The following is a 24,748-nucleotide window of genomic DNA, read 5'->3' as shown; positions in this document are numbered from 1 at the left end:
TCTTTATTCTCATTCACCTCTCCCATTGTCTCTTCTGTTCCCTCCCTCCCACCATCAGCCCATTTCTGTCTCTCCTCAGCAGATGCACAACATCAGGCAACATCCAAGCACAGGCCCTCCTCCGCTACTGCTAGCTCCCCGCGCTTCAGTTCCTAGCGTGCAGATGCAAGGTCAAAGAATCATCCAGCAGGGCTTGATACGGGTGGCCAATGTGGCAAACACGAGCTTACTGGTCAACATACCACAGGTTGGTATTGGGTGTGAAGTCTGTTCTGTATATTATGTCAAAGCTGCACTGGAAGCATATTCTTTATCATTGATGAGGAAGCATGTTCTTTATCATTGAGGAGTCTTAATATTGACAGTTTTGGATTTGTTAGTTATTAGAAGACTCTCTCTTGCTGCTAATCCTTTTAATTGATTTCTAGAATTACCCATAATTACGTACTAACCTTCTTAGCTTGTTGGGAAGTTGAGCAGAATGTAGCCTTATGCCCCACTCTGGGATCATTTTGCATACTTGTACTGCACACCAGTTCCAGGTAAATGAAGATAAACCTATTCAGTAGGGCGCTGGTTAGTACTGTGTTCCCAGAACACCACGGGGCCATTCACAGAACGGAGTGCCGCGCCGCTCGCGCATGCGCAGTAGGAAACTGGCAGTGAAGCCGCAAGGCTCCACTGCCTGTTTCCCTTTCCTAGGATGGCGGTGCCGGGACCCAAGGGATGGGTCGGCCTCGGGCGGCCGACATCGCGGGCACCCAGGACAGGTAAGTACTTATTTAAAGTCAGCAGCTACAGTGTTAGTAGCTGCTGACTTAAAACATTTTTTTTTTTTTAGGACGGAATCCCGCTTTAACTGAGACATGCAAGTTACCAAAGTAGTAGTTGTGCATCTTCATTGTTCAACAGAGCCATCTGCTGGGATGTGGGTGACCCCATTGATTTAAAAGGATGTGGAGTGTGAGTGTTCAAATACAGAAGTAATCCTGCCAATAATCATAGCATTTGGTTAAATAGAAAATACTTGAGCACATGCTCTGGCTATCCCAGACTAGCTTGCTTCCTAAAACTCATAAATACAAAATACCTTGACAGAGGAAACTTATGGAATCTCACAGCAGCCAGTGATGCGTGTCGCGTGATATCTGATTAAGGAGAGGACCTGCTAGTCTAAAATATTTTGTCACCACCATTGCCAGCATTATCATGGTATGGGGAGAAGGTCAGTGAAAAGGGCATGACAACTGTCCTGGTTTTAAAGCAATCCAAAATGCAAACATTTTTTTATTTTGCAGCTGTTCCAAAAGTGGAATTAAGCCTTCATATCCTTTACAGCCAAAAAAAAACACCATATTGGCCTCCATTTGATCTGTGGTTGCCATGGTGCTGCACAACTATGACACCAGTCATGGCTTGACGGTTATTTCAGTTTGGTTTAGGGCTAATCCAAGCACATTAGCAGCTGTAACTTTTTCAAGATGCTAAGATTGCAGCTTCTTTGGCTGTAAAGGATAGGCTGACTTAGTTCCTAGTCATCTGTTCTATTGGATACCAGTATACCTTCTGTTAAGAATCCCTGATTTTATCAATACTGTTAGCTTGTTCATCCTCAGGAGTATTTTCCCCCTATAATTTTGTGAACCTTTCCTTTCAGGCATCCCCAAATACTTTAAAGGGTTCAGCTGGAACAGCAGGAAGCGCTACCAGCCTCTCATCCGTCAATGCAAACGACTCCCCTGCTAGTCGACAAGCAGCTGCCAAGCTTGCCTTACGGAAGCAGTTGGAGAAGACCTTGCTGGAGATTCCCCCTCCTAAACCCCCTACCCCAGAACTCAATTTCCTACCAAGTGCAGCCAATAATGAGTTTATTTATCTGGTGGGACTTGAGGAAGTAGTGCAAAATCTTTTGGAGTCACAAGGTGAGCTTGACTTAATAGGTTGCACAATATAAAGAAGCATTTGTCCATCCTAATACTATAATATTGAGCTTTTGTGAACTTGTCGCTCACTGCCTGTTGGAGAGGTACATTTTGCCTTTAAAGTGTAACTTTAGTCAGAAAATTAAGTCCTGCTCTTCAGGCTGGCCCCTCTTATAGGTATAGCTATGTAAAACATTTAAGTACCTATACTATTTAAAATCCAGTAATGCACTGTCCATGCTCTGCACATGCTCAGTTGCTCTCCATTTTTAGGCACAGCCAAGTTTGTATAGGCCGATCTGCTGACCGCCTTAAAGCAGAATTAAACCCTCATATCCTTTACATACAAAGCTGCTTCTGTTTGATCTGCACCTGCCATGGTGCTGCACATATGATCAGTTATGGCGTAAGTCGTTTGATGGCTTGACAGTTTGTTTGAGGACACAAGCTAATGAGTGCTTTAAGTGGAAATTTACCCATAAAAACTTGATAAAAAAATAATGTTCTTTAGCAAAGAACAAACTTTCCACATTTAATAATTATGCTACCAAATTTAGTGTTGTAAATTGCCTCCAGCATTGTTCCATTTTTTTAAAAATAAAAAAAATTAAAAAGTGAGCAACTGGGCATGTGCAGAACAGAGTGAGACACTGGATTTGAAGCGGTATAGACACTTTTTTTTTTTTTTTTTTTTTTTTTAACCTCCCTGGCGGTATGATTATTTCGGATTTTAGGTGCTGAAAGCGGTACAATTATTTTGCATGGAAATTTGGCGTTTTATATTGTAGGTCTGTAAATCTTAACAATAACACACTTAAATCTGTCCAAACCAGAGTCTAGTAGATATCCCGGGTATGATAAAGTTTGAAACACAAAAACATAAATTATAATATAATAAAAATAAATAAATAATTTAAAAAAATAAAAATAAATAGTAATAAAATTAATTTCCACACGATTCACTATCGTTCAATTCTGCAAGTGTTCTAATTTACTATCGGTGTTTTCTAGCTGGTCTAAAGCCATTTTTGACGTAAAGGGACACTTTTTGGTTGCTATGGTCAATCTCCAGTTTCCAGGCAGAAAGAACAGTATATGCAATATAAAACTGCATGCAGGGCATGGGCCAAAGCACTGGGGACAAAGGGGATGTGAAATCATTTCATACAGTACTGTAATCTGTAAGATGTACAGTGTACTGTATGTGTTATGATTTTACACTTTTTTTGAATTTGCCGCCAGGCTCCGCCCCCGTGCGTCGCGCCGCTCGCAGGGAACGGAGCCTGGCACGGAGAGGCTTCGGAGGAGCCCGCAGACACAGCGGGGGACATCGCAGGATCCCGGGGACAAGGTAAGTAAGGAGGCACGAGGATCCTGCGATGTAATCCTGAGTGTGGCTCGGGGTTACCGCTAATGGTCCTGAATTTTAACCCCGAGCCACACTCGGGAAAACCGCCAGGGAGGTTAAATATGATTTACTATACCCGCAAAAGGGATGGGCCTGATGTGATTTAGCAGGACTATATTTTCTGAATAAAGTTCCAATTGAATTGTTTAAGTGGACCACCAGGAAGAAAATACATATTATTGTATGATTTAGGAAGGCATTTCAGTTGCGCAATCTATTTTTAAAAGGAGGTGTTGTATACTTTGAGGTTTACATCAATCGTGTTTTGGATTGTGTGGAAATGGTGAGTGCCTCTGTCTGATTTTATATTGCCGTCTGTGCCACTATTGGGGAAATTTACCCTTGTTTTCTGTCAGAATATGAAGTGATGGGAAATCACTCCAGTAGGTTTTAGAAGATGGGGAGCTTAAAGTGGAAGTCCATGCTAAAACTAAAATCCCTGCATCTATAGCCACCAGAATTCTAACACTAACATCTCTAACCCTGTAAAGAAAAAATGAAGGCCATCCGACCCAATCCCACGCTGAGCTGTCAGCCGCAGCTTCGCTGTGTAGGTGGGTGCAGAGGACACGTCCGACAACGGAAACCCCATAGTAAGTCTCTGGGTGACTTTGCATCACATTGATTTCACTGCCGTTGTCAGCCATGTCCTCTGCAGAGCTTCCCCCGCTGGAGATCGGGTCGGATCGCCTGCAGAAAAGGTATGTATACTCGTTTTGTTATTTACAGGGCTAGAGAGGCTAGTGTTAGAATGCTGGTGGCTATAGATGCAGGGATTTTAGTTCTAGCATGGACTTCCACTTTTAGAATTTGACAATATTTGTTTTCGTCTGTGCCTTTCTGTCCTGATAATTACTTTACCCCCTCTATTTCTTGTATAGGCACAAAGACGGTATAACAATTTTGTAGGAACTTTAAGACTCTTGCGTCAATCCAAATGTTTAAAAATTGGGCCTTTAAAGCAGTACAGCCAAAGCTCATTTGTACTTCTGTGGATCACAGGAATGCATTTTGTTCTGCATTCCTGTTACCAGTTTTTAGCAGACAGTGGGCTGAAGCTTGCTGTCAGCTGATGTCACAGAGCCTATGGCAAGGCTCAGGCAAGATTGCGACAACGAAGTCGGGATCCGACCACATGCCTGGACCGGCACCTGGCTCAGCCAGCTTCTAAAAGCCTGAGCCCCACCCCCTCCACAGCCCAGCGCTCCAGTGAGCGAGGAGAGGGCAGAGCAGACAACGGTGACTCAGTCACCAGCTCTCTGCTCAGGGAGCCATGAGAACAGAGCGATCGGAGTGTCATTCCGTTCTCAGTCTTAGTCGGTGGGGGACAGATGCTGCATCCACCACCTAGGTAAGTATGATTCAGAAAAAGAAAACAAAACCCATATTTCTTTTAGGCTGGGTTCACGCTTATGCGAATTGTATTTCCCTGCATCCAATTTGCGTGACAGAGTGTGCCCGGCTCACAATGGAGCCGGTTCACTCGCCTCCGGAGCGGCCACAGTCTGCATTTGGAAAGGGTCCTGTGCGCCTTTGGTTCCGATTCAGGTGTGAATTAAGGCAAAAATTTGTACCTGAATTGGTGAACAGGGACGCACCGGATCCCCTGCTGTAAGCTGCAGCAATGTGTGAACCCAGCCTGAATGATAAAGTGCAAACATTGCTTTTAAAATTTAAATGCTATAGAGGTTCAGTCTAGCAGGTGTTGTCAGATTTTAAATATGGTTTGTGTATCCATAGAATAAAGGTCTCCTCCCTTCCTATTCTGATACCCTTTGCCTAGATATGTAGAGACAGAATGTATTTTCTTATCTATACATAAATGGAAATTGATGTCTCGCAAAGTCTAACATTGTGTTGGAAAGCTTATTTCTCTTGGTGCGAGACAAGGAATTTGTAATCCAGGTCGTTTTGTGAGATCTATCCGGTCTTACCCAGTGTGGACTAGATCAGGGTTTGGCCTTGAGTGCCATCAAGGGTCTCTGCCTTAGTTGCTCTTTTTTAAGAGACCGCTTGCCTCTCACTCCTTATTTTTATGAATCAAAAAGGTGTTTATTAAACAAGTTAAACAATTTCCAATGTACAAACAATGCATTTGCAGATATCTATAGTTGCATATCACGGTTATCCTAGCTCTATCCTTAACTTTAATTCAATCAGCACGACCCTCACTTCTTATTGAAGGCATTCACATTGTTCCTTCTGTACACTCCCCACTGACTTCATGCCATCTTAAGCTGGCTCTGTTGGCTCTTTAAAGACTGCTGCTTGAATATGTTAGGGTTGTTCCTCTTGCCTATCCTTAAGCTGGCCATAGATAGAATTTCAAATGAAAATTTTGGGAACAAGTTGTACTAAAGTTCGTTTTGTCTTACTATTGTTTTAGAAAAACAATGTTAATTTTCGACCACAGTGACAGGAAAATTTGAAGGATCAGGGTTGAAAATTTTTCACGAACAAACTAATTTCTAACAGTATACATGGTTTTTGTACGTAAAGTCCATTCAGTCCAAAATAAAATGTTAAAAGCAAATAATCTTTCACATAACAAACGTACGTTCTGAGAATTTTCATACAAATTTTTCAAAAAATGTTTACTTTTGAAATTGTCAATCTGTGGCCAGCTTTACTCGCAAGTTTGGCTTTTATAGTTACCCTTAAGCCCCATACACACTATCAGGTTTTCTGCTGCTTTTTGTCTTCAGATTTACCAAAACCATGTAGTGCAAGGGCCTACCTGATTGCGTAAAAATTGAAACTCCTAAGGTTTGACCTCATTATATGGTTTTGGTAAATCTGAAGGAAAAAATCAGCAGAAAATCTGATAGTGTGTATGGGGCTTAACTTTTGCAAGGCAGGTTTTCTGTGATGGAGGCCCTCATCGTTAAAGAAGTGTCTTGAGGCCCAGGGTCTATTTTCTTCCCAAGGTAACCAGGGCATTGTTCTACAATCTGTTCTGCTTCTAGATATACTAAAGATATTTCCCTTCTATATCTGGATGTAGTGTTAGCTATTCCAGGTGTATCGCTCTCAGCTACATTGATTAATAGACTTTTTAGCATTAGACTTTTCTCAGATTTGTAAGGCTTCCACCTGGTCTTTTGTTTACTGGTTCGTTAAGTTTTACCATGTGGATGGTTAGGTTGACCTGACTTCGCTTCTCAGTTCTTCAGGTTGCTCTGTATTCTCTATTGAGCCAACTCTTTTAACCTGTTGGGTTTTTCTGTGCCTGTTAGCCTTTGATTGCTCTGGTCCTCTATACTCCTTTTGGACAGCTTTTGGGTGTTCCAATAAAGGTGGATTTGATTTAAATCATAATTTTTAAAGGGCAACTCTCATCGATGTCCCACAGCGGCTCTTCCTCTGACCTGCTGTTGACTCCCCTACTGTCCCATTCACTTTAATTGGACTGCTGGTGATGCGGCAAAGACACAACAAAGTGAGGGACATGGCGGCAGCAGGTGAGTGGATTCCCGCTAACCGGTGCTGCCATGATGGATCTGAAATGACAGGTGCTCTTTAATTGTAAGGACTCATTTTGCTGGTAGTTAGAATCTTTAATATTTGCTAACAAAATGAAGGTTTCCTATTTAGAATAATAAGCGATCAAGTTAGTAAAACCAAACATGGGAACCAATTATAGGTTTAGTTTGTAGTGTACATAGCTTTGCAAAACAATGGGATATTATTCCTGAACTTTGTTTTATCTCATGGTTATTGTGGGAATGCATCAATGCAGTGCATGTTATCTCAGCCTGCAGAGCTTGGATTCATTGAATGAGTTTACCAAAAATGTAAATATTGCAGAATATACAGCCTCATGCTACATAACTAAGCTCCATTTCATGCTGAATAAACTAAAGTATTAATGTATCTTAAATAAAAAATGATCTTTAGATAGATTTTTACTTCAAAGGCATTTTATTAAAATCCGATTTTAAATCAAAAAGATCAGTTTTTTTTTTGTTTTTTTTGTTTTTTTTTATATCCACCCTGGTTCCTATATAGCTGAACACTCCCATAATGCGATTTAAAATTTAGGCAGAACTTTTTTTTTTTTAATTTTTTTTTTTTTTGGGAGAGGGAATGGAACCCCTTTCAGGTTTTATTGCTGTCTGTGTCCCCATTATGGAGATTTCACAAAGGTCCTGTTTACTGTTTTCCTGGAAATGTCAGCACTAGGGTCGTCAGTTTGAATCCCAACCATGACGCTACCTGCCTGGAGTTTGCATGTTCTCCCTGTGTGGGTTTCCTCACGCCAAAGACATGCTGGTAGGTTAATTCGATCGTGTGTGTGTGTTTGTATCTCTATATCTCTCTCTCTCTCGATCTCTCTCTCGATCTCTCTCTCTCGATCTCTCTCTCTCTCTCGATCTCTCTCTCTCTCGATCTCTCTCTCTCTCTCGATCTCTCTCTCGATCTCTCTCTCTCTCGATCTCTCTCTCTCTCTCGATCTCTCTCTCTCTCTCGATCTCTCTCTCTCTCGATCTCTCTCTCTCTCGATCTCTCTCTCTCTCGATCTCGATCTATCTATAAGTATCTGTAATAAAAGAAAAAACACAAATTTGACTTGACCTAGAACACCTTCTAGAGGGGAAATCTTTCAATGGGACAATAGTTCTGGTGATGCCGCAGGATTCTCTCATTTTGGAGGGATTTCCTCTCGCTTCCTGTTTTGGCTGTGGGACAGGAAGTGATGGGAAATTTCTAGGGGTGCACCGAATGGGTTTTTGATACCGAAAATGAAAAATGCACTAGGCCGAAAACCGAGACAGATGCCAAAACTGACCGATACCGAAAATGACTGTTTTTAAAAAAAATATTTTTATACAGGAGATGGTCAGAGACTTGGGACATGGTACAGGAGATGATCAGAGACTGGGGACATGGTACAGGAGATGATCAGAGACTGCAGATATGGTACAGGAGATGAAACAGAGAGGAGATAAGGGCGCTCTGGTCGAGGTGGGTAGCTGGTCAGAGGGATGATAGTGATGAGGTGGCACTTCTGACAGCACTTTGGTTAGAGGAGAAGCAACACTGAAGATAAAAAAGGAAAAGAAAGCAGGTACAGGAGATGGTCAGAGACTGGGGACATGGTACAGGAGATGGTCAGAGACTGGGGACATGGTACAGGAGATGGTCAGAGACTGGGGACATGGTACAGGAGATGGTCAGAGACTGGGGACATGGTACAGGAGATGGTCAGAGACTGGGGACATGGTACAGGAGATGGTCAGAGACTGGGGACATGGTACAGGAGATGGTCAGAGACTGGGGACATGGTGCAAGAGCTCAATGCAGCCTCACCAGTGCCCGTCAGATGCAGCCAGGCTGTGTCCCCCAGTGCAGCCAGGCTGTGCAGGGGAAGAGAGAGGAGAGCCTCTGCCTCCTGGTTGATTACAGCGCTGGAAACATCACAGATTTCCTGGGACAGATTATCTGTCTATCAAAGTTCCCCGGACAAGGGGGAGGGGCTGTATGTGACGGCGCATGGCGGGGAACACACAGCTATTGAAATGAAGGCTGTGATGTTCCCGGTGCTGTAATCAACCAGGCGGCGGCTCTCCTGCGCTATAGGACCACCCCCGTGATGGGCGGCTCCAGTGGTGGGGGGTGGAGCCCCGCCCAGGCCATGTCCTATTTTCGGCCCTTCCTTACTATATCCTTTATTTACACTATAAGAAAATCTGATTTGACTTGCATCAAAATCTTCTTTTTTTTTTTTTTTTTTTTTTTTAACAGGACAGCGGTTCCTTCCCTCCTATTCTAATAATTGATTTATACTGCTTGCTATCTGAGGCATGCTAGGAGTGGGAGGCATTATACTGTGCTGTCCTTCTCCCTATATTGCCAGTGTCCGGTTTCCATAAGTTAGCATAACCCAATGTACCTGAATACTCATCCTGTGTCCTGTAATGTGCTCCAAGAAAATGGGTTTTTACAGCAAGTCAAATATTCTATTTCTAAAAACTGCCTGTGCAAGTCAAGTTTTTCTACTCTTATCCTTATCCAGGTAAAACTGTTCCACAGCCCCCCTCTCATGAGCCTTATAGTTGTGCCCAATGCAAGACTGACTTCACCAGTCGCTGGAGGCAGGAGAAGAATGGGACCATCATGTGTGATGTGTGCATGACCTCTAACCAAAAGAAGGCACTGAAAGCTGAGCATACCAACCGACTGAAGGCTGCCTTTGTCAAAGCTCTGCAACAGGAGCAAGAGATTGAACAAAGGATACTGCAGCAGAGCTCTTCCCCTGCACAGATCAAGACTGAGCATTCTATACAGCATCACACTCTGAAACAAGTAAGGGAGTATGCATTTGTAACGATGTTGTGAAATGTGTACAGTTTTTTTATAAATACATCTCTTTAATTGCCCATATACCTGATCCGAAAATCGTACAAAAAATACCGCTTTTGAAGCGATCGTACGAAAATCGGATCATTAGTACAGAGCTGTCGAGAGCCGATCGCGACAGTTCATCCAATTATTATCCGATCGAACATGCACTAAAATTATTCTACAAATACACTACAACACATGACATCACTTCCCTTTTTTTTTTTTTTTTTTTTTGTTTAATCTGTCGTATGAGAATTTTTGTAACTTTAGTAAGCTCTTCATGTTCAATATGCGACTAGCATGCAAAAAGAAAAAACAAACGACGATCTGTCATCCGATTTTCGGATCGTGGGTACGATAACTAGATAATTTAAAAACGTTTTGGTTTGCATAGCATTGAGTGTATATTTTTTTTTTTCTAACACCTTTTTAAAGAGCCCTACACCAATATCACGTGGATTGTCGGGGACCACACGAGGCGTCCTGCATACGTTCCCAACTACGGCCAAGCTGCCTAATGCAGCCACCATTGCCAACAGACTGGTTAAACCCGGAGAGCGTCCTCTGAACAAAACCAATCTGGCACCTGGAAACTGGAAAAAGACCTCAATGAATGCAGGTGAGCATCCTGTATGGCCCCTTTATGCTTAGTACTGACTTTGTTCTGTAGAAGTGTAGTGAACATATTTTGGTAATTCACATGACAGTTTCATACTTTTTTTTAAATTGGGATTATTGCATTTTCTTCTTTTACTAGCCACCTTAACCTTTTCTCTCTTCATATTGCTCGTCTCCTATTCCTTGGTGAAACAAATTTAGAACCTAAACATTCTCTCAACCTCTCCCCATATACATTTACATAGATGAATGCCTTTTTCTAGATTCAACTGTCTGGGAGATATTCTAGAACTCTTGGTCTCCTGTATAATTGTGTCTGAAGAAAGGAACATTTTTGTGCATAGTCTGGTCATTGTTGACCAGAACAGTTCTAGATTCAGACATCGCTATTCATGAGGTCTAAAATGAATATTAATGGTTTTTATAAAGTTCCTCACATTGTCCTGTGGACAGATTTATTTTCCTGGAAAGGAATAGCAGTGGGAGGAGACACACAGGTATTACAAGCAAGTCAACTTGTTCTCTCATATTTCAGCAAAATAAGTGCTTTTTATTATATATAACTTCATTCCTCATTTTTGAGGTGCTTTTTTTTTAATATAACTGCATCAAATGGGTATAATTGTCTTCTATAGGGCAAACTACTAGTCAGAGAGTCATAGCGACACAACAATCAAAGAAACAATCAGTGGAGATGCACAGGGGTAAGCAAACAAGCAGCTTTGTTGCTGCAACAAAGTTGCCTAAACATGTCATGCAGCATTTGTCTTTTCATAAAAACGTTTTTTCCAAATTTTATTGCTGAAAACAGGCCTTCCCAGGGATCTGTTTGCACTATGGGACAGGTAGGTGATTTTTACAAGGATTTCTGGACATACATAAGGACTTCTGGTTATGGTAATCAGACAGTGTTTAGGTTAAGATTTGTTCCAGTGACCTCTGATTAAGTAGACCTTTTTTATTTTATTTTTTTTATGGTCAACTAGAGAGCCTTTGCAAGTCCTGTTTAAAAGTCATCTTGTACATAACCCTGAAATTACTCTTTAGATAGGGAATGAATGTGTAGATTCCTTGTTAACTTGCATATCATTATTACAGTGCTAACACAAATAAGGTTGCCTTAGGCTTTGATCATCTTCTTTTTCTTTTTTTTCTTTTTTTTTTTCAATGTCTGGAGACATGCTATCGACACTTTCATTTAATAACATTAAAAGGTTAGGAGTACATTTAGGAGAAAAGCGGTGACCGAATGTTTCAGAGCGGGGAATCGTGGGACTCTGGTGTCTGCTTGCAAAAGGGGCCAGCCTGATGTCATCTGGCATAACTTTAGTGAAAAAAATGAAGTTCCACTTTAAGTTTTAAGAACCACTTTCAGGTTGATGTATATACTAGAAGCTTGTTCTAAAATATGTATTTGCATTTTATCTAGAATGAAACTTGACACTGCTTGTGTCTTAGGCTGGCCATACATTATACAACGTTCTTGTACAAATTTCCTTACGATTTACCAAAACCATTTAATATGAGGTCAAACCTAAACACTTTTTAATCTGTGTTTCTGTATTGTTGGAAGAAAATGTAGAAACTGAATTGAAAATGGAGCCTTGCAGCAGGATTTTTACCAAATGACAAAAACTGATATTTGCCCAAATCTGACAATACTGTAGGTTTGCTATCCAATATGTTGTACATTATCAGGATATAGCGACTTTCTATGTTAAATTACAGACAAGGCAATTTTTATCAGACTGACCATAATAAATATCTCTTAGACATCTGAAAATGTTTTGCCATATATGGTTAGATTGGAGAACCATTGTATGTAGATCATCTGAGGATATTTCTCTGCCCAGGCTTCTTTAGGGGGAAAGTCGATTGGCCAGGATGGATTCTTCTCAGCCAATTTTCCCCTTGGTGTTTTTAAAACACTCCTCCTCCCCTCTCCTTTTTAAGCAGGCATTCACCTTCATGCAATCTGCATGTGCAGGATTGTGGAATGACCTTTGATGGAAGAGCTAGTGTATGGATGGCTGGCCACTATTGAATATCTTTATGCATCCAGACTCCTCTTCAATTCATCTTTCACAAATCTATTATTCCTTAATGTTGCAGTGCAAGATATGTTTTTGAAAAATGTTTGCCATAGTTAAGTGTTAACCAGCTCATGTGGGGCATAACTGTAAATATGGTGTTTTTATTTTATTTTTTTTACTAAGTGTCTGCTTTTTGTTAAATTTTAGGCGGAACGTTAGCCTTTGTTAACCCTGGCCTTGCTGTGCATAAGTCTGCAGCTGTGGATCGCCAACGGGAATACCTCCTAGATATGATTCCTTCCCGCTCCATCACCCAGTCCTCTACGTGGAAATAATGAATCCATCCTCCAGAAGTGACAAAAATAAAGACGAACCTAAATTTAGTGAACATGAGACAAGAAAGGACTGTTTACCCATACTGTCCTTTCCCTCCATCCCACGCACAGAAGGATGACCTTGTTTCAACGCCTTTCCTTTACATTTTTACTACAACTACAAACATTGATAGCAACCTGCAAGTAAGGTGTTGGGTGTGCTTTGGTCTAGAAAGGGGAGTTCACAGGAAAAAGAAAAGCCACTTTGTTTTTGTTTAATTTTTAGGCTGGCTGGCAAGTGTCATGGATTTTCATAACCTCCATCATGCTCCCAATTTTTTTTCTTTTTAATTTTCATTAATAAAAAAAGAATACTCTGACATAAAAGAAGGCATCAGAGTTCTCCACAATGCAGTTGGAAGATTATAACTGGATTTTTTTTTTTCCCCCCTATAAATTGAAGGAGGCAGTATTTTTTTTTTTTTTTTTTCCGCATGGCTGAATTGATCAGGTCCACTTCTTATTCTGGAGCAGAACAGGTCCAGTCAGACCAAAAGCATTTGTTAAATGCATCAAATATAGTTCTATTTAAATAGCTCTATGAAAAAATTTTTATGCCTCACAGAGTGTGTTGCTGTGGATGGCCCATTTGTATGACATTCATTATCTGAAGAAGGATATTTGAATACAACTCTTTCTGCTCTAATCCAGTTTGCTTATTTTTCACTGGACTTAAGCTTGTGAAGGGTTAGAGGACATTTTGTGGGGTTGATTCAGGCCTCTGTTTTAGGTAAACTGCTGCATTATTCTAGAATTGATTTTCAGGCTGTTTCGATGGCTGTCCTTTATTCCTGTCTACTGACTTTGCTAAAAAAAAAATTAAAAAAAAAACTAGGAAAAAAAAAAATATTGCAACAATAAAATGGAAAGCTGAATGGGACAGTCTTACGTTTTCCCTGTGTTCAGTTTCAGTGTAACCAAGAAATTACCCCAGTTTTGCTGGTAAACCAGGTTTAATTTAAGGCCATTGGAAGGGTCGGATTGGCAAAAAAGTAGTTTGTCAAATGCTAAATCCTCTTCCCTTTTTATAACGTTTATTTTGATCCTCTTTCTGTTGTGTGGATATCTGTTTAGATACTTTTTTGATATATGCAGTTGTTTTAGGACTTTAGTTTTTTTGTTTTTTTTGTTTTTTGTTTTTTTGGGAGGGAATGGAAACTTATTTTTTTTCTTTTTTTATTTGTATAAATGATAAACCATAGAATTTAAACTTGACTTTGTGTGTATGATGGATTAGTATGAGAGACTGCTATATATAAATATTTTTTTTTTTCATTCCACAATGTAGGACTGTTTTCAGGGCAACTTCTCATTTTATCATGCTTCCCCCTCCCCTCCATGTTTTGCTCCCACATAAAATCTAAGTAAAGAATAAGACACTCTGGTGTATTTGGGGAAACAAACTGCAACTCCTGGGTGTTTGTTTTGTTTTTTTTGTTTTGTTTTTTTGGTGGAGGGGAGGAGGGCACTTATTTAAATGCAAATGCACAAACCTTGGAAATATTGCTTTGTAAACCCATTCACTTGTCCTTAAAATGTTTCATGTTTTACTGTTGGATAAATGACCTGCAAAGGAGAAAATCTTTTACACCACTTAGATCATCTGTTCTCCAAGCTTTGATTCCTAATTTGAGGAGTACAAATGGTTTAGCAAACAATTTCTTGAATCCGTCAAATTAACTATCCCTCTTTTCTTTTGCAATTTATTTTTATTATATATATTATAATAATTCTAACCAAAACTATTTAAATTTGGGTGTTGTGTAATGAAGACTGTTGATGTGTGAACTTATACTTGCAATTGCAGGCCCATTATGAATTTTCAAGTCAGCAAGGTTTTCAGGTGATTCATTTTGCTGCACACATACACTGCGGCTGCCTGCCAACTGGCCCTGTTGGCAGTCATGGGCCACCAGCAAAGGCAGCAGCTTTTGCAGCAAGGAGAGATTGCTCGAAGAATTTTGTGCACTTGATGTTCACATAGGGCTACAAGAAAAAAGTATAACTTTACATACAGGATGCCTGCATCACCCTCCACCCAAGATAGGGATAGTTTTGGATGGAGGTTTTTAGTTAAAATAATACTGTTCTCCTGATATTAGGAGTGCAGGTTTTTTGACTTGTCGGAAAATCATAGTGTGTGTGTGCCTGCTAGTGTGTGGGATTTGAGGATGCCCCACCACTGATAGAACTAGCCGTTTCTATTTAATCACACTGGCCAGAGCCGCATTTCTGAATAATATTAATAAATAACTAAGCCAACTCATTTTCTTTCTGTGTGTTTTTTTACATCATTTTATGGTCTCCATAGTTAGTCCCACAAAAGCGTTGCTTTATTTTTAGGAAATGTTGGTAAATTATAGCCAGAAGAGAAAATCAGGATTTTCTTAATTGTACCTCACAGGACATAGTGTTCATTTGTAGATCATTGTGTTATGATCCACCTCCAGATGAAGCACACTGGCAAATAGCAAAACTTAACCCACCCCTGCATGTGTGCACCCCTGGATGTATGTGTGACTTAGTGCTATATACTGCATTTAAGCTGTCTGTGGGACTCACATGTGCCTGCAATTTTCCCCACTGTGCCTGTGAGCCATGGTGTCCAGATCTGTTGGCGCCACTGGTTTTCATTGCGGGCCAAGTGAGATAGTGTTAGATGCTCTGATTCAGTGTGCAGACACAGCTTGTTGCTCCTGCGCACTTGTGCTTTAGCCACAATGCTGTGAGCGATCTTGGATTCTGCCCTTTTTTGCAACTGAACACTGCACAACTCCACTATTCTTGGCACAGGCTGCAGAGTCCAGGGACATCAGGCCTCAAGGTGATGCAACACTGTAAGGCCAGCCCTCCCCTTTTGATCTGGTACCATCAGTAATTCACCCTTGTGGGCATGGTAGATTTGGCACTAAAAACTCCATTCTAATTAGAGATGGTCTTCCCACAAACTCATTTTTGAGGCAACAGACCAGCTGTGGCTCTGAGTCAGCACCCCTTTTTTTCATTCACCCCTTCAAAGGGTACCTTTGTATCCTAGAGGGAATTTAAATCTTTTCCACTGTGCTGGAACAATTTATTTATATATATATATATATATATATATATATATATATATATATATATATATATATATATATATATATATATATATATATATATATATATATATATATATATGGATTCCTGTCGGGAGGATGTATCCTCAACCCCACAGAAGCTTCCCCTTGCACTTTTTATAGTTACAAGAGGAGGAGGTGGTGGCAATGCCCAAAGGGAGCAGATTAAGCCTAACCCTCCATAGCAGATGAATCCTCTAAGGAGAAATCTTCATCCTCAAATATTCCCCAAACTTAAAGGAAGCAGAAATTAACAGCCCAAGGTGACAGGGTTGAGGTCTTGGAAAGCGCTCAACCCAGCATGCTCCTGCTGCCGATGATCTGTACAAGGATTGGTTCCATCTAGACAAGATGGATTCTCTCAATAACTAACATTCTTATAGTGCCGGTGGCCTGTTTTTAACGTGACATATTAAGCCTTTGGTTTTTTAAAACTAAAATAACAAACATGGTTATACTTGCTTCCTCTGTGCAATGATTTTGCACAGAGCAGCCCCAGTCATCCTTTTTTTTTTTTTTTTTTTTTTTGGGGTCCCCCGCTGGGGCTCCAGGCCCCTCTTCGGCGAGTGCCCCCATGGGGCACCCATGCATACTTGCTCCTGAGCCGCCCAGTCTGCATCTGTTAACACAGGCCAAGCAACTAAGGCCTGCTCCCTGGTTACAGCATTTGATGGCAACAGGAGCCAATGGATGCTGCTGCCATCAAACTGCCCAATGAGGTGGGTGACAGTGGTGAGCCGCTGCTCCAATGCACATCACTGGATCGGATCATGCTCGGGTAAGAAGGGGGGGGGGGGGGGGCTGTCCTGCAGCACAGAAGGTTTTTTCACCTTTTAATGCATAGAATGCATTAAAGTGATACTAAAGTCGTTTGTTATTTTTAATGAGAGGGAAAAAAAAAACTTGATATACTTTACCACCTCTGTGCAGTGTTTTTTGCAAAGGGCAGCCCCGATCCTCCTTTTCGGGTCCCTCACTGGCTATCTTGACCCCTCCCTGTCGAGTGTGTCCATTCAGACATGAAGCCGCGGTTTGGCCCCACCATTTCTCTCTCCTGATTGGCTAACTGACTTTGACACCAGCGGGAGCCAGTGGTGCCACTGCTGTGTCTCAGACAATCAGAAGAGGAATGGCTGAGACAGTCGTGCACATCGCTGGATCAGGAGGGGGCCCAAGTAAGTATAAGGGGGGCTGCTGCACACTGAAGGTTTTTGATCTTCATGCATAGAGTCTGTATAGAATCCGTTTGGTCGGTAATTTTCTTGCTCTATCAGGGAGACTTGCTGGTCTCTGTCGACATCAAGGATCTCCACATCCCCATTTTTCTGCCTCATCAGAATTATTTGCGTTTTGTGGATGGGGAACATTTTCAGTTTTGCGGCTTTACTCTTTTGCCCCATCAATGACGCCATGAGTATTCATGAAGGTGGTGGCCCAGGGGATCTCCATTTGGGGGTATCTGGTTCTGAGGCAGTAAATGGAGGACCCCAAGGCCAATGTGCAACACAGTGCAAGTCCTATAGGACTTGGCTGTGTCTTCAATCTTCAAAATTCAACACAGGAATTTTTTGCCATTGCGTGCATTGTGTTCCCTTTTTTCTTCCTGAAATGTTTGTTTTCCTTCTCATGTTGCTTCTCATACAGCCTCATGTTGGTATTCATTATTTGCAGACCTGGTCTAAAAATAGTAAGCTGTCAAAGATGGACACTGACATTCTGGTAAAGTTTATATTCATTGAGCAGTTCTGATTTCCTCATACATCAGGACAAAATATCCCCGTGTTAGATGCTGGGATGTTCCCATCTTCATTTAATTTGCCTTAAGGCCAGCTCACATCAGAGTGGGAAAGGCGCCTTCCATGTGTGCTTCCCGCACTGTAGGTAACCGCACTGCCCTTATGATCCGCATGTGGATGCCCATTTTTAAAGGTTCCAGAAATGCAGATTGCAACAGTGCATTTGCGAGCACCAAGTCGCATAGTACCACAGTACCATGAATTTTGTTGTGGGTTTTTTTTAATAATATATAAGTAGTGCTGTGCAAGTGAACCACCTCCTCAATCTTTTCCTCAAGTAAGGATGAGCTCCGGCGTGTTCGCATGCTGCACGTGCCGAGCCCGCCAGGAACTCTGCAATGCACAGTGCTAATTACAAGCAGTGAGACATTTCCTGATGTGCGGCTGCAGAGATCAGGAAATGTCTCACTGCCTGTGATTAGCGCAGCGCATTGCTGACTTCCTGGCGGGCTCGGCATGTGCAGCATGCGAACACGCCGGAGCTCATCCTTACTCTCAAGCAGGCACACAGTAATGAGCACCAGCTTTGCTCTGCACTCCATTTGAATTGCACAGCTCTTGCTCAGGAAACTAACAACAAAGTGGAAGAGTAGGTGCCTGAGGTATTGAGGAAAACATGCCTGAAAATACTGAGGCAGCTAAACTTTTATAAAATGCAACTATCTGCAGGAAATATTTCAGCCTTTTTTCCAGTGCAGATTACTGGTGTTTTAACTGCTGTCAGATACAAATGTGCATGTAGCCCAATTTTGAAGGACTGAGCACCACTGTCAGCCACCTGATGGACATGCTCTGTTCTTTTTTGCCATTCAGCATTGAGGAAGCATCTTCCTGCTGCTGCCCATGATTGCAAGCGACTTGTGGTACTTGCCTTGGTTTGTCGCTGCTATTCTGTTGCTGCTTGCAATATACTTACTGAGGTGCCTGACACTGAAGACCTGGAGATTTGTCCTCTGCTAGAGTCTATACTATTTCCCTGTGTCTTCCTATGCTCTGTTGGGTGTGGCCATTTCTGCTCTGTCTCTGGCAGATTTGGCCATGTGGGATTTTAATATAACTAGTGTGGAGCTTTTTGATCATAACTCAAAAATGAATAAACAAATACAGCATATTTGCTTTACATCTGTGTAAAAAAAAAAAAAAATTGCTCAAATCCGTGCAAAGTATCATGTGCCATAAAATCCTCAAATAGGAGTTTAGGTTGAGAAGAGCTACACTTAACACATTATAGCATGTTTTGAGTTAGTGATTAAAAAAGGGAATGTACAGCTTTTCTTTTTGGATAATAGTGATTTGGATATTTTAGGTTTTAGGGCAGGGGTTGGCAATCTTTGACAAATGGAGATCTACCTAAGCATCATGGAGGAGATCAAAGATCACCAGTGTGCAACATCCTTTTTAATGTAAAAAAAAAAAAAACTAGCAAAAAAAAGAGTGGCATAAAGAAAGCCTATAAAAAATATAAACAAATGTCACTGTAAAAAATAGAAAAAACTTATCTGGTTTCAGCCTGCCCCAGTCATGAGATCTTTCCTGCGTCGGCCAGCAGCAGCTGCAAAGGAGATAGCGCTTGTCAACGGCTGGTAAAACCTGGAGTAATGATGTCACCCATAGGTTCCCATGTCCCAGCTGTTATTGGTGCGTCCTCCTCTCCCCTGCATACGCCACTGATTCACACAGGTGAGAGAACATGACCAGATTGGAGTGGCCTAAAAATAAGTTAGGAGGGCAAGGGGCGATTTTAAGTCTAGTTAGGTTTAAGCTGGAATTCTGCTGCTTTAAAAAAGTACTTTAAGACCGGCTAACATTCATATTTAGTTTGTGGGTTTAAAATGATATACCCCAGCTATTGTAAAAAGCAATCCTAGTGCCAAGTTAGCCGCAGGATTGCTTTTATGGGCATCGGAAGGGGCTCCCTCTTGCCGCTCTCCGGTGGCTCCCTGCACTGATGGTCTGTAGTGTTATTTTAAACTATTCTCCCTATTGGTGGGCAGTGGCAGTAATTAACCCCTTTGTGCGCAATTAGTTGAACCAGTGTCAGTGTTTAATAACTCCTTCATGCTGCAGCATAAAGGGGTTAATTAACACTGACACTGGTGTCACTGATGCAGCATGAAGGGGTTAATATGCCGCTACTGGTCACCGATGCATTAGTTACCAGTTGCAGTTAACCCATTAACTGCATTAGTGGCACCAGTGTCGGTGTTAATTAACCCCTTTATGCTGCAGCACGAAGGGGTTTATTAAAAAAACAAACACTGCCACTGACCGCTAATCCAGAATAAAGGAGTAATTTACACTGACACCTGCCGCCATTAACCTCATTCACTGCCCCCCCCCTCCCAACAAACTTGTTACTTGCATTTACGGTGCTTGTGCCAGCGCCACACTGTCTTCCTCTCCTGCTTCCTGGCCCCTGAATGACATCCAGTCAGAGGCCAGGACTAGAAATCATCTTTCGGGTGGAGATTACGCCGCCTGACAAAATGTATTCCTGTCCAAACTAGTGCCAAGTGCAGGAGCGCACTCGACACCCACCTGCAGCTCTGCCTGTGGGATGTGATCGGGGAAACTGCTCGGCTGTTCTATCTACATTCGGCCATAGAAGCCGTAGGCACACTTCCACGCTTTCCCTGGCTTAATCTAAATCAGACCTGCCCACGGTCTCTGAGCTCTCAGCTGCTGAGACTGATATCAAATCCTTAAGGCCTCTTTCACACTACCGCCTCTGTAAAGCGATATCTGCTTGCTCAGCGGGGGTTCACACTGCTGATCCCCGCTGAGCAGGCGGATGAGCGGGCACAGCCCGCCTGTCCGTTTTTTCATCTGCTCTGCCAGACGGATGGGTAACGGGTCCCCCATCGGCCTGTTTTTGACAGATCAGATGGCGGCGGTTATCAGCCGATATTTGTCCACTAACATCAGGCGCGCCATAGAGACTGGAGGGTCCAAACAGGTCCGCCTGAAAAACTAACCGGCAGTCCTGATTGGATCACCCATGTAAAAGGGGCCTTCTGAACAAACCTCCACCCAGGAGGCATTGTAGTCTCTTGCTATTACTCCAAAATATAAAGGCTGGTTTTTGCTATCATTGATGCAGTGTGCACCATCTAAAAACTTTTAAGTTCAGCCTGCATCTTCTGACAGTGCTGTTACCAGTCTTTGCTCTATTAGGGCTTCCAAGACTGTTTAACGTCACAGCCAAGGTCTCTAATCTGCTAAACCCTAGCTGATTGGACTCAAGACCATTAGAAGGGGCCTGATCAATAGGGGCGTTGATATCTTGATCATAGAGCATTTTAGAGCTCACGTCAGCAGCTTTGAACTATAGAGTAGAGAGTTTACTAAAAGTCTACTATCTCACCACCTAGATCGACCTCCTGTCAGTAAACATGAGAAGGACTATTTGTATGGAGTGTTGTGCTGCAGAACCTACATGGAAGAAGCACTTGTTCTTTGAGGAAAAGCAACTTGAAGCTGTCCATGGTAGCCTCTTTAAAGCGATACCAAACACACTGTTTAACTTACATTATCCCTTCTTTTTCTGTATGGATGATAGCACTGTAATTATTTGAATGAAAAAAAAAAACACCTCCAAGTACTTTTTTTTTTTTTTTTAATTTATTTTTTTTCTTCTCTCCCCTTCCCCCCCCCTAATCGATATACAGCTGTCACTGTGACCCAGATCTTTGAAATCAAATCTTTATTCTTTTTTGGCAATAACATGGTGTGGGTAGATTTCTGATAATCACAGGCTGTCATGCCCCCCCCCCCCAACTTTCCAAAGTGTTAAAGGCATCAGTTGGCCTTTATGGACACTAGGGCAGCCAACTTCTCAGATACTTGAGCGAAGGAGGTGGTTTCCAGGGCTTCAAGCTAGACTTTTATACAAAGCCCCCCCTTATTGGTTTGTTATTTCCAACCTTCCTGTGTCACCTCTTCTGTAGCAGGGTGTCATTGTCCTCTGTGGGGGCACAGTTCCAGGGATTCTACTCCAACCACTTCACAATTTCCAAACCCATAGGGGGCATCCACATTATCTTGAATCTCCAGACCTTAAAGGAGAAGTACAGCCAAAGCCAGTTTAGCTGTACTTCTCCTGTGGATCACAGTAGTTAAGATCCTTTTGCACTCCTGTGACCTGTTTACAGAAAACAGCGGACTGAAGCCCACTGTCGGCTGATGTCACAGAACCGGTCCAGGTAAGATCGTGACCATATAGTCTAGATCCGCCCACATGCCTGGACCGGCACCCGACTCAGCCTCTCAGCAAGCTGCTGAGAGCCTGAGCCTGGCTGCTCACACCCCCTCCACAGCCCAGTGCTCCAGTGAGTGTGGGGGGAGCAGAGAGCCAGTGACTGACAGTCACCAGCTCTCTGCTCAGGGAGCACTGAGAACCGAGCGATCAGTGTAGCTGTTGACTTTTAATATTAGGACAACTTACCTGTCCACGAATCCAGCGGTGTCTTCACGCAAACTGATTTTTCAATTGACTCTCAGGTGCTGCTGCTGCCGTCTCGGCTAAGCGCTGTGCTTTGTGAATGGGCTGGGGGGGGAGGAGAGAAGAGGGGGGTGAATTTCTGACTGAGTTAGCTGCGGCTATCTGTCAAAACCAGGAATGGAAAAAAGAGGTTGCGACTTTGACTGAGGCATATTATTGGACAATGAATAATTATTAAACATATATTTATTCCTTCCTTCTACAATGGTTATTTTCCCAAGTATATGACAATAGGTACATGCATAACTACAAATTTTGTAATAAAACATGCTTGTAACATAAATGACATGACACGTTACATAACATGATGTGGAAGAATATCCTCTATAACAGAATTCCCTATAGGACTATGTAGCATGTTGGGTCTAAAATATATCGCATTAAAAGTATGGTAGACCGTCTGTAGGACATGGTGCATCTGTGTAAGCCCAATGCATTTCGTGGGACAGTGCCGACTCTTCAGGCACTGATGTAGCTTTATTCTATAAAAATACAAATGTATGTAAGTGGCCAAGTCTAATCAATATACCCAAAGATTGGGAAAGGTAGTAAGTATAAGGGACCAAACAGACAATGCTGGAAATACTCACATCAACTGTGCATGGAAACCAAAGGACAAGGACTGTATAAAAAGGTCCACTGCGGGAGCCGAAGATGGGGCACGCGGAGGGAGCCAAGAGCACTTGTAAATTTCTCCTACGGGAGGGTGACCAGGGGGTGATCGATGAACTCTATTTCTGAAAATATAAATGAGTGGGTGAAAGTAATGTAATGCGTGTAAAGGAAACGGGGAAAAAACCCGTAACCAAATGTGATGAGATTAAATGTTGTACTGGTGAGGGATTTGACTTGGACCAAAAATCGTGACTGGCATGAAAAATAGTAAACCAGTTTATGGCCATAAATGAACATGTGAACTAGTGTGTGGAAAAATGGAGAGAAGCACTTACCAAAGGATCCCCTCTAAATTGCACAAAAAATGGTCCAAGACCACAGTGCATGGAAGTATGTAGTGTGCTCATGAAAGGGCTAACTGGTATCTCATGAGTGTTTTTATGCTCTCAGCCTCATCAGATCCTGTGAGCCACCACTAACCAGATGCTAATATAATTAAATAAATGACAGAGAAGCTGCTAGCGTTAAACACGTCACATATAGCGTACAAAGATAATTAAATAAAATATATATGCTACGCTACCAGTAATGGTGTAATGAACACTGTCAGTGTAGATACCAAAATGCATACATTACTAGTAAATAATCAATAATGAAATCATTTAAAATATATAATGGATAACTATAATAGATAACTCTTGATATGACCAGTGAATATGTAAAACTATTTCAATAAATATATATAATACATATAAATTGCATGCACAACTTAATCCAAAGTGCTCCTATGCGAGATAGTGTTCAAAATACATGTTGAAAATATGTGAATTGATCATGAAATCAAAAGTGCTCGTGCATAAGTGATAAATAACTGTGTCACTGGCAATCCTGCCAAAAAAGTGCATATATCATAAAACAGAGGATTATTCATAGATCACAGTGCTCATGTATGTGTGTGTATGTATATGGGTGTAATATGGTATCCAAATGCGTCACTGATGACCGTGGTGTGAAGTCCATATATCTCTAGCAATTCAAAAGGTGATTCAAAACATGCAATGGTGTCAACACTCAGGTGCTCCCCTTAGTGAATGCTCACCTTAGAGCGTGCGACTTAGCAGTTAAGCTCAGTCAGTGCACGCATGTGAACCACCTCTGGGCTCTTTTATGATACCGAAATCCTGGACTACTCAGTGTGACCCTCGACAGTCTGGGATGGCTGCCCCTGTGTTGTACAGAGTGACAGAACTGCACCATGCTCTGCATGAGGAGCAGAGCATGGTGCAGTTCACTCTGTACAGCACAGGGGCAGCCATCCCAGACTGCAGAGGATTGCCAGTGACACAGTTATTTATCACTTATGCAGATGAGCAGTTTTCAATAATTTTTAGGTTGCCAAAACCTAAAAAAGCATGCATTTGACACTCACACTCTGCAAGTTGCAGTACAGTACCTTCACTCATACAGCTGGGTACTGCATTGTAGGGGGAGGCAGAGAATACAGCACCCCCCCCCCTTTGCTTTCACTTTGCTGAGTGCATGCGACCAAGCTCCCTCACTGCTGAAGTACCATTCGGCTAGGGATCAGGAGCTCGGTCTCATCTAGCCGCTTTTCTCTACCAGGATCCCGCGGCACCCCTATTGAGAAGGGCTGCTCTAAATCGCCAATACGCACACCATGTATAGATGAATTGTAGCTCCATAGCTAGTAGATATTTTGTATACAGTACTGTGCAAACATTTTAGGCAACTGTGAAGAAATACTGTGAAGTAAGAATGCTTTAAATATTTGAATTGTTTTTTTAATCAATTTTCAAAATGCAAAGTGATCGAAGAAAATTTGGCGTCAAACCAGCATCAGTTCATACACTTGCACAAATTCAGTGATTTTGGAGGATTAGCAAAGCCATACACAGTGCAAATGTCTTTCCTGCAACCACGGAAAGGAGGCGTCTTACATTTTGAAGAACCAAGATCAAATAGAGACGAATAATAATTCTAGAAAGCCTTAGCGATAATG

At 42.0% G+C, this 24,748-nt stretch overlaps 1 protein-coding gene across 11 annotated transcripts in view; it reads left to right on the top strand.

Moving 5' to 3' along the window:
• Positions 1 to 14,962, top strand: part of GATAD2A (GATA zinc finger domain containing 2A) — a 141,135-nt gene extending 126,173 nt beyond the window's left edge. For 6 of the 11 annotated variants that reach the window (XM_073592336.1, XM_073592407.1, XM_073592396.1 and 3 more), the window contains 6 exons: positions 59 to 247; positions 1,658 to 1,922; positions 9,347 to 9,636; positions 10,111 to 10,294; positions 10,929 to 10,997; positions 12,534 to 14,962. In XM_073592336.1, the coding sequence (XP_073448437.1) occupies positions 59 to 247; positions 1,658 to 1,922; positions 9,347 to 9,636; positions 10,111 to 10,294; positions 10,929 to 10,997; positions 12,534 to 12,661 (1,125 nt within the window). In that variant the 3' untranslated portion in view covers positions 12,662 to 14,962. The remainder of the gene's footprint in view (positions 1 to 58; positions 248 to 1,657; positions 1,923 to 9,346; positions 9,637 to 10,110; positions 10,295 to 10,928; positions 10,998 to 12,533) is intronic. The other 5 variants (XM_073592363.1, XM_073592354.1, XM_073592388.1 and 2 more) reach the window with 5 other exon arrangements.
• Positions 14,963 to 24,748: the final 9,786 nt, after the last annotated feature.

This window comes from Aquarana catesbeiana, linkage group LG01 (assembly GCF_042186555.1).
Source record: "Aquarana catesbeiana isolate 2022-GZ linkage group LG01, ASM4218655v1, whole genome shotgun sequence".
Lineage (NCBI taxonomy): Eukaryota > Metazoa > Chordata > Amphibia > Anura > Ranidae > Aquarana > Aquarana catesbeiana.
The sequence above is the reverse complement of the archived record's forward strand: the minus strand, read 5'-3'. Positions and strand labels throughout refer to the sequence as shown.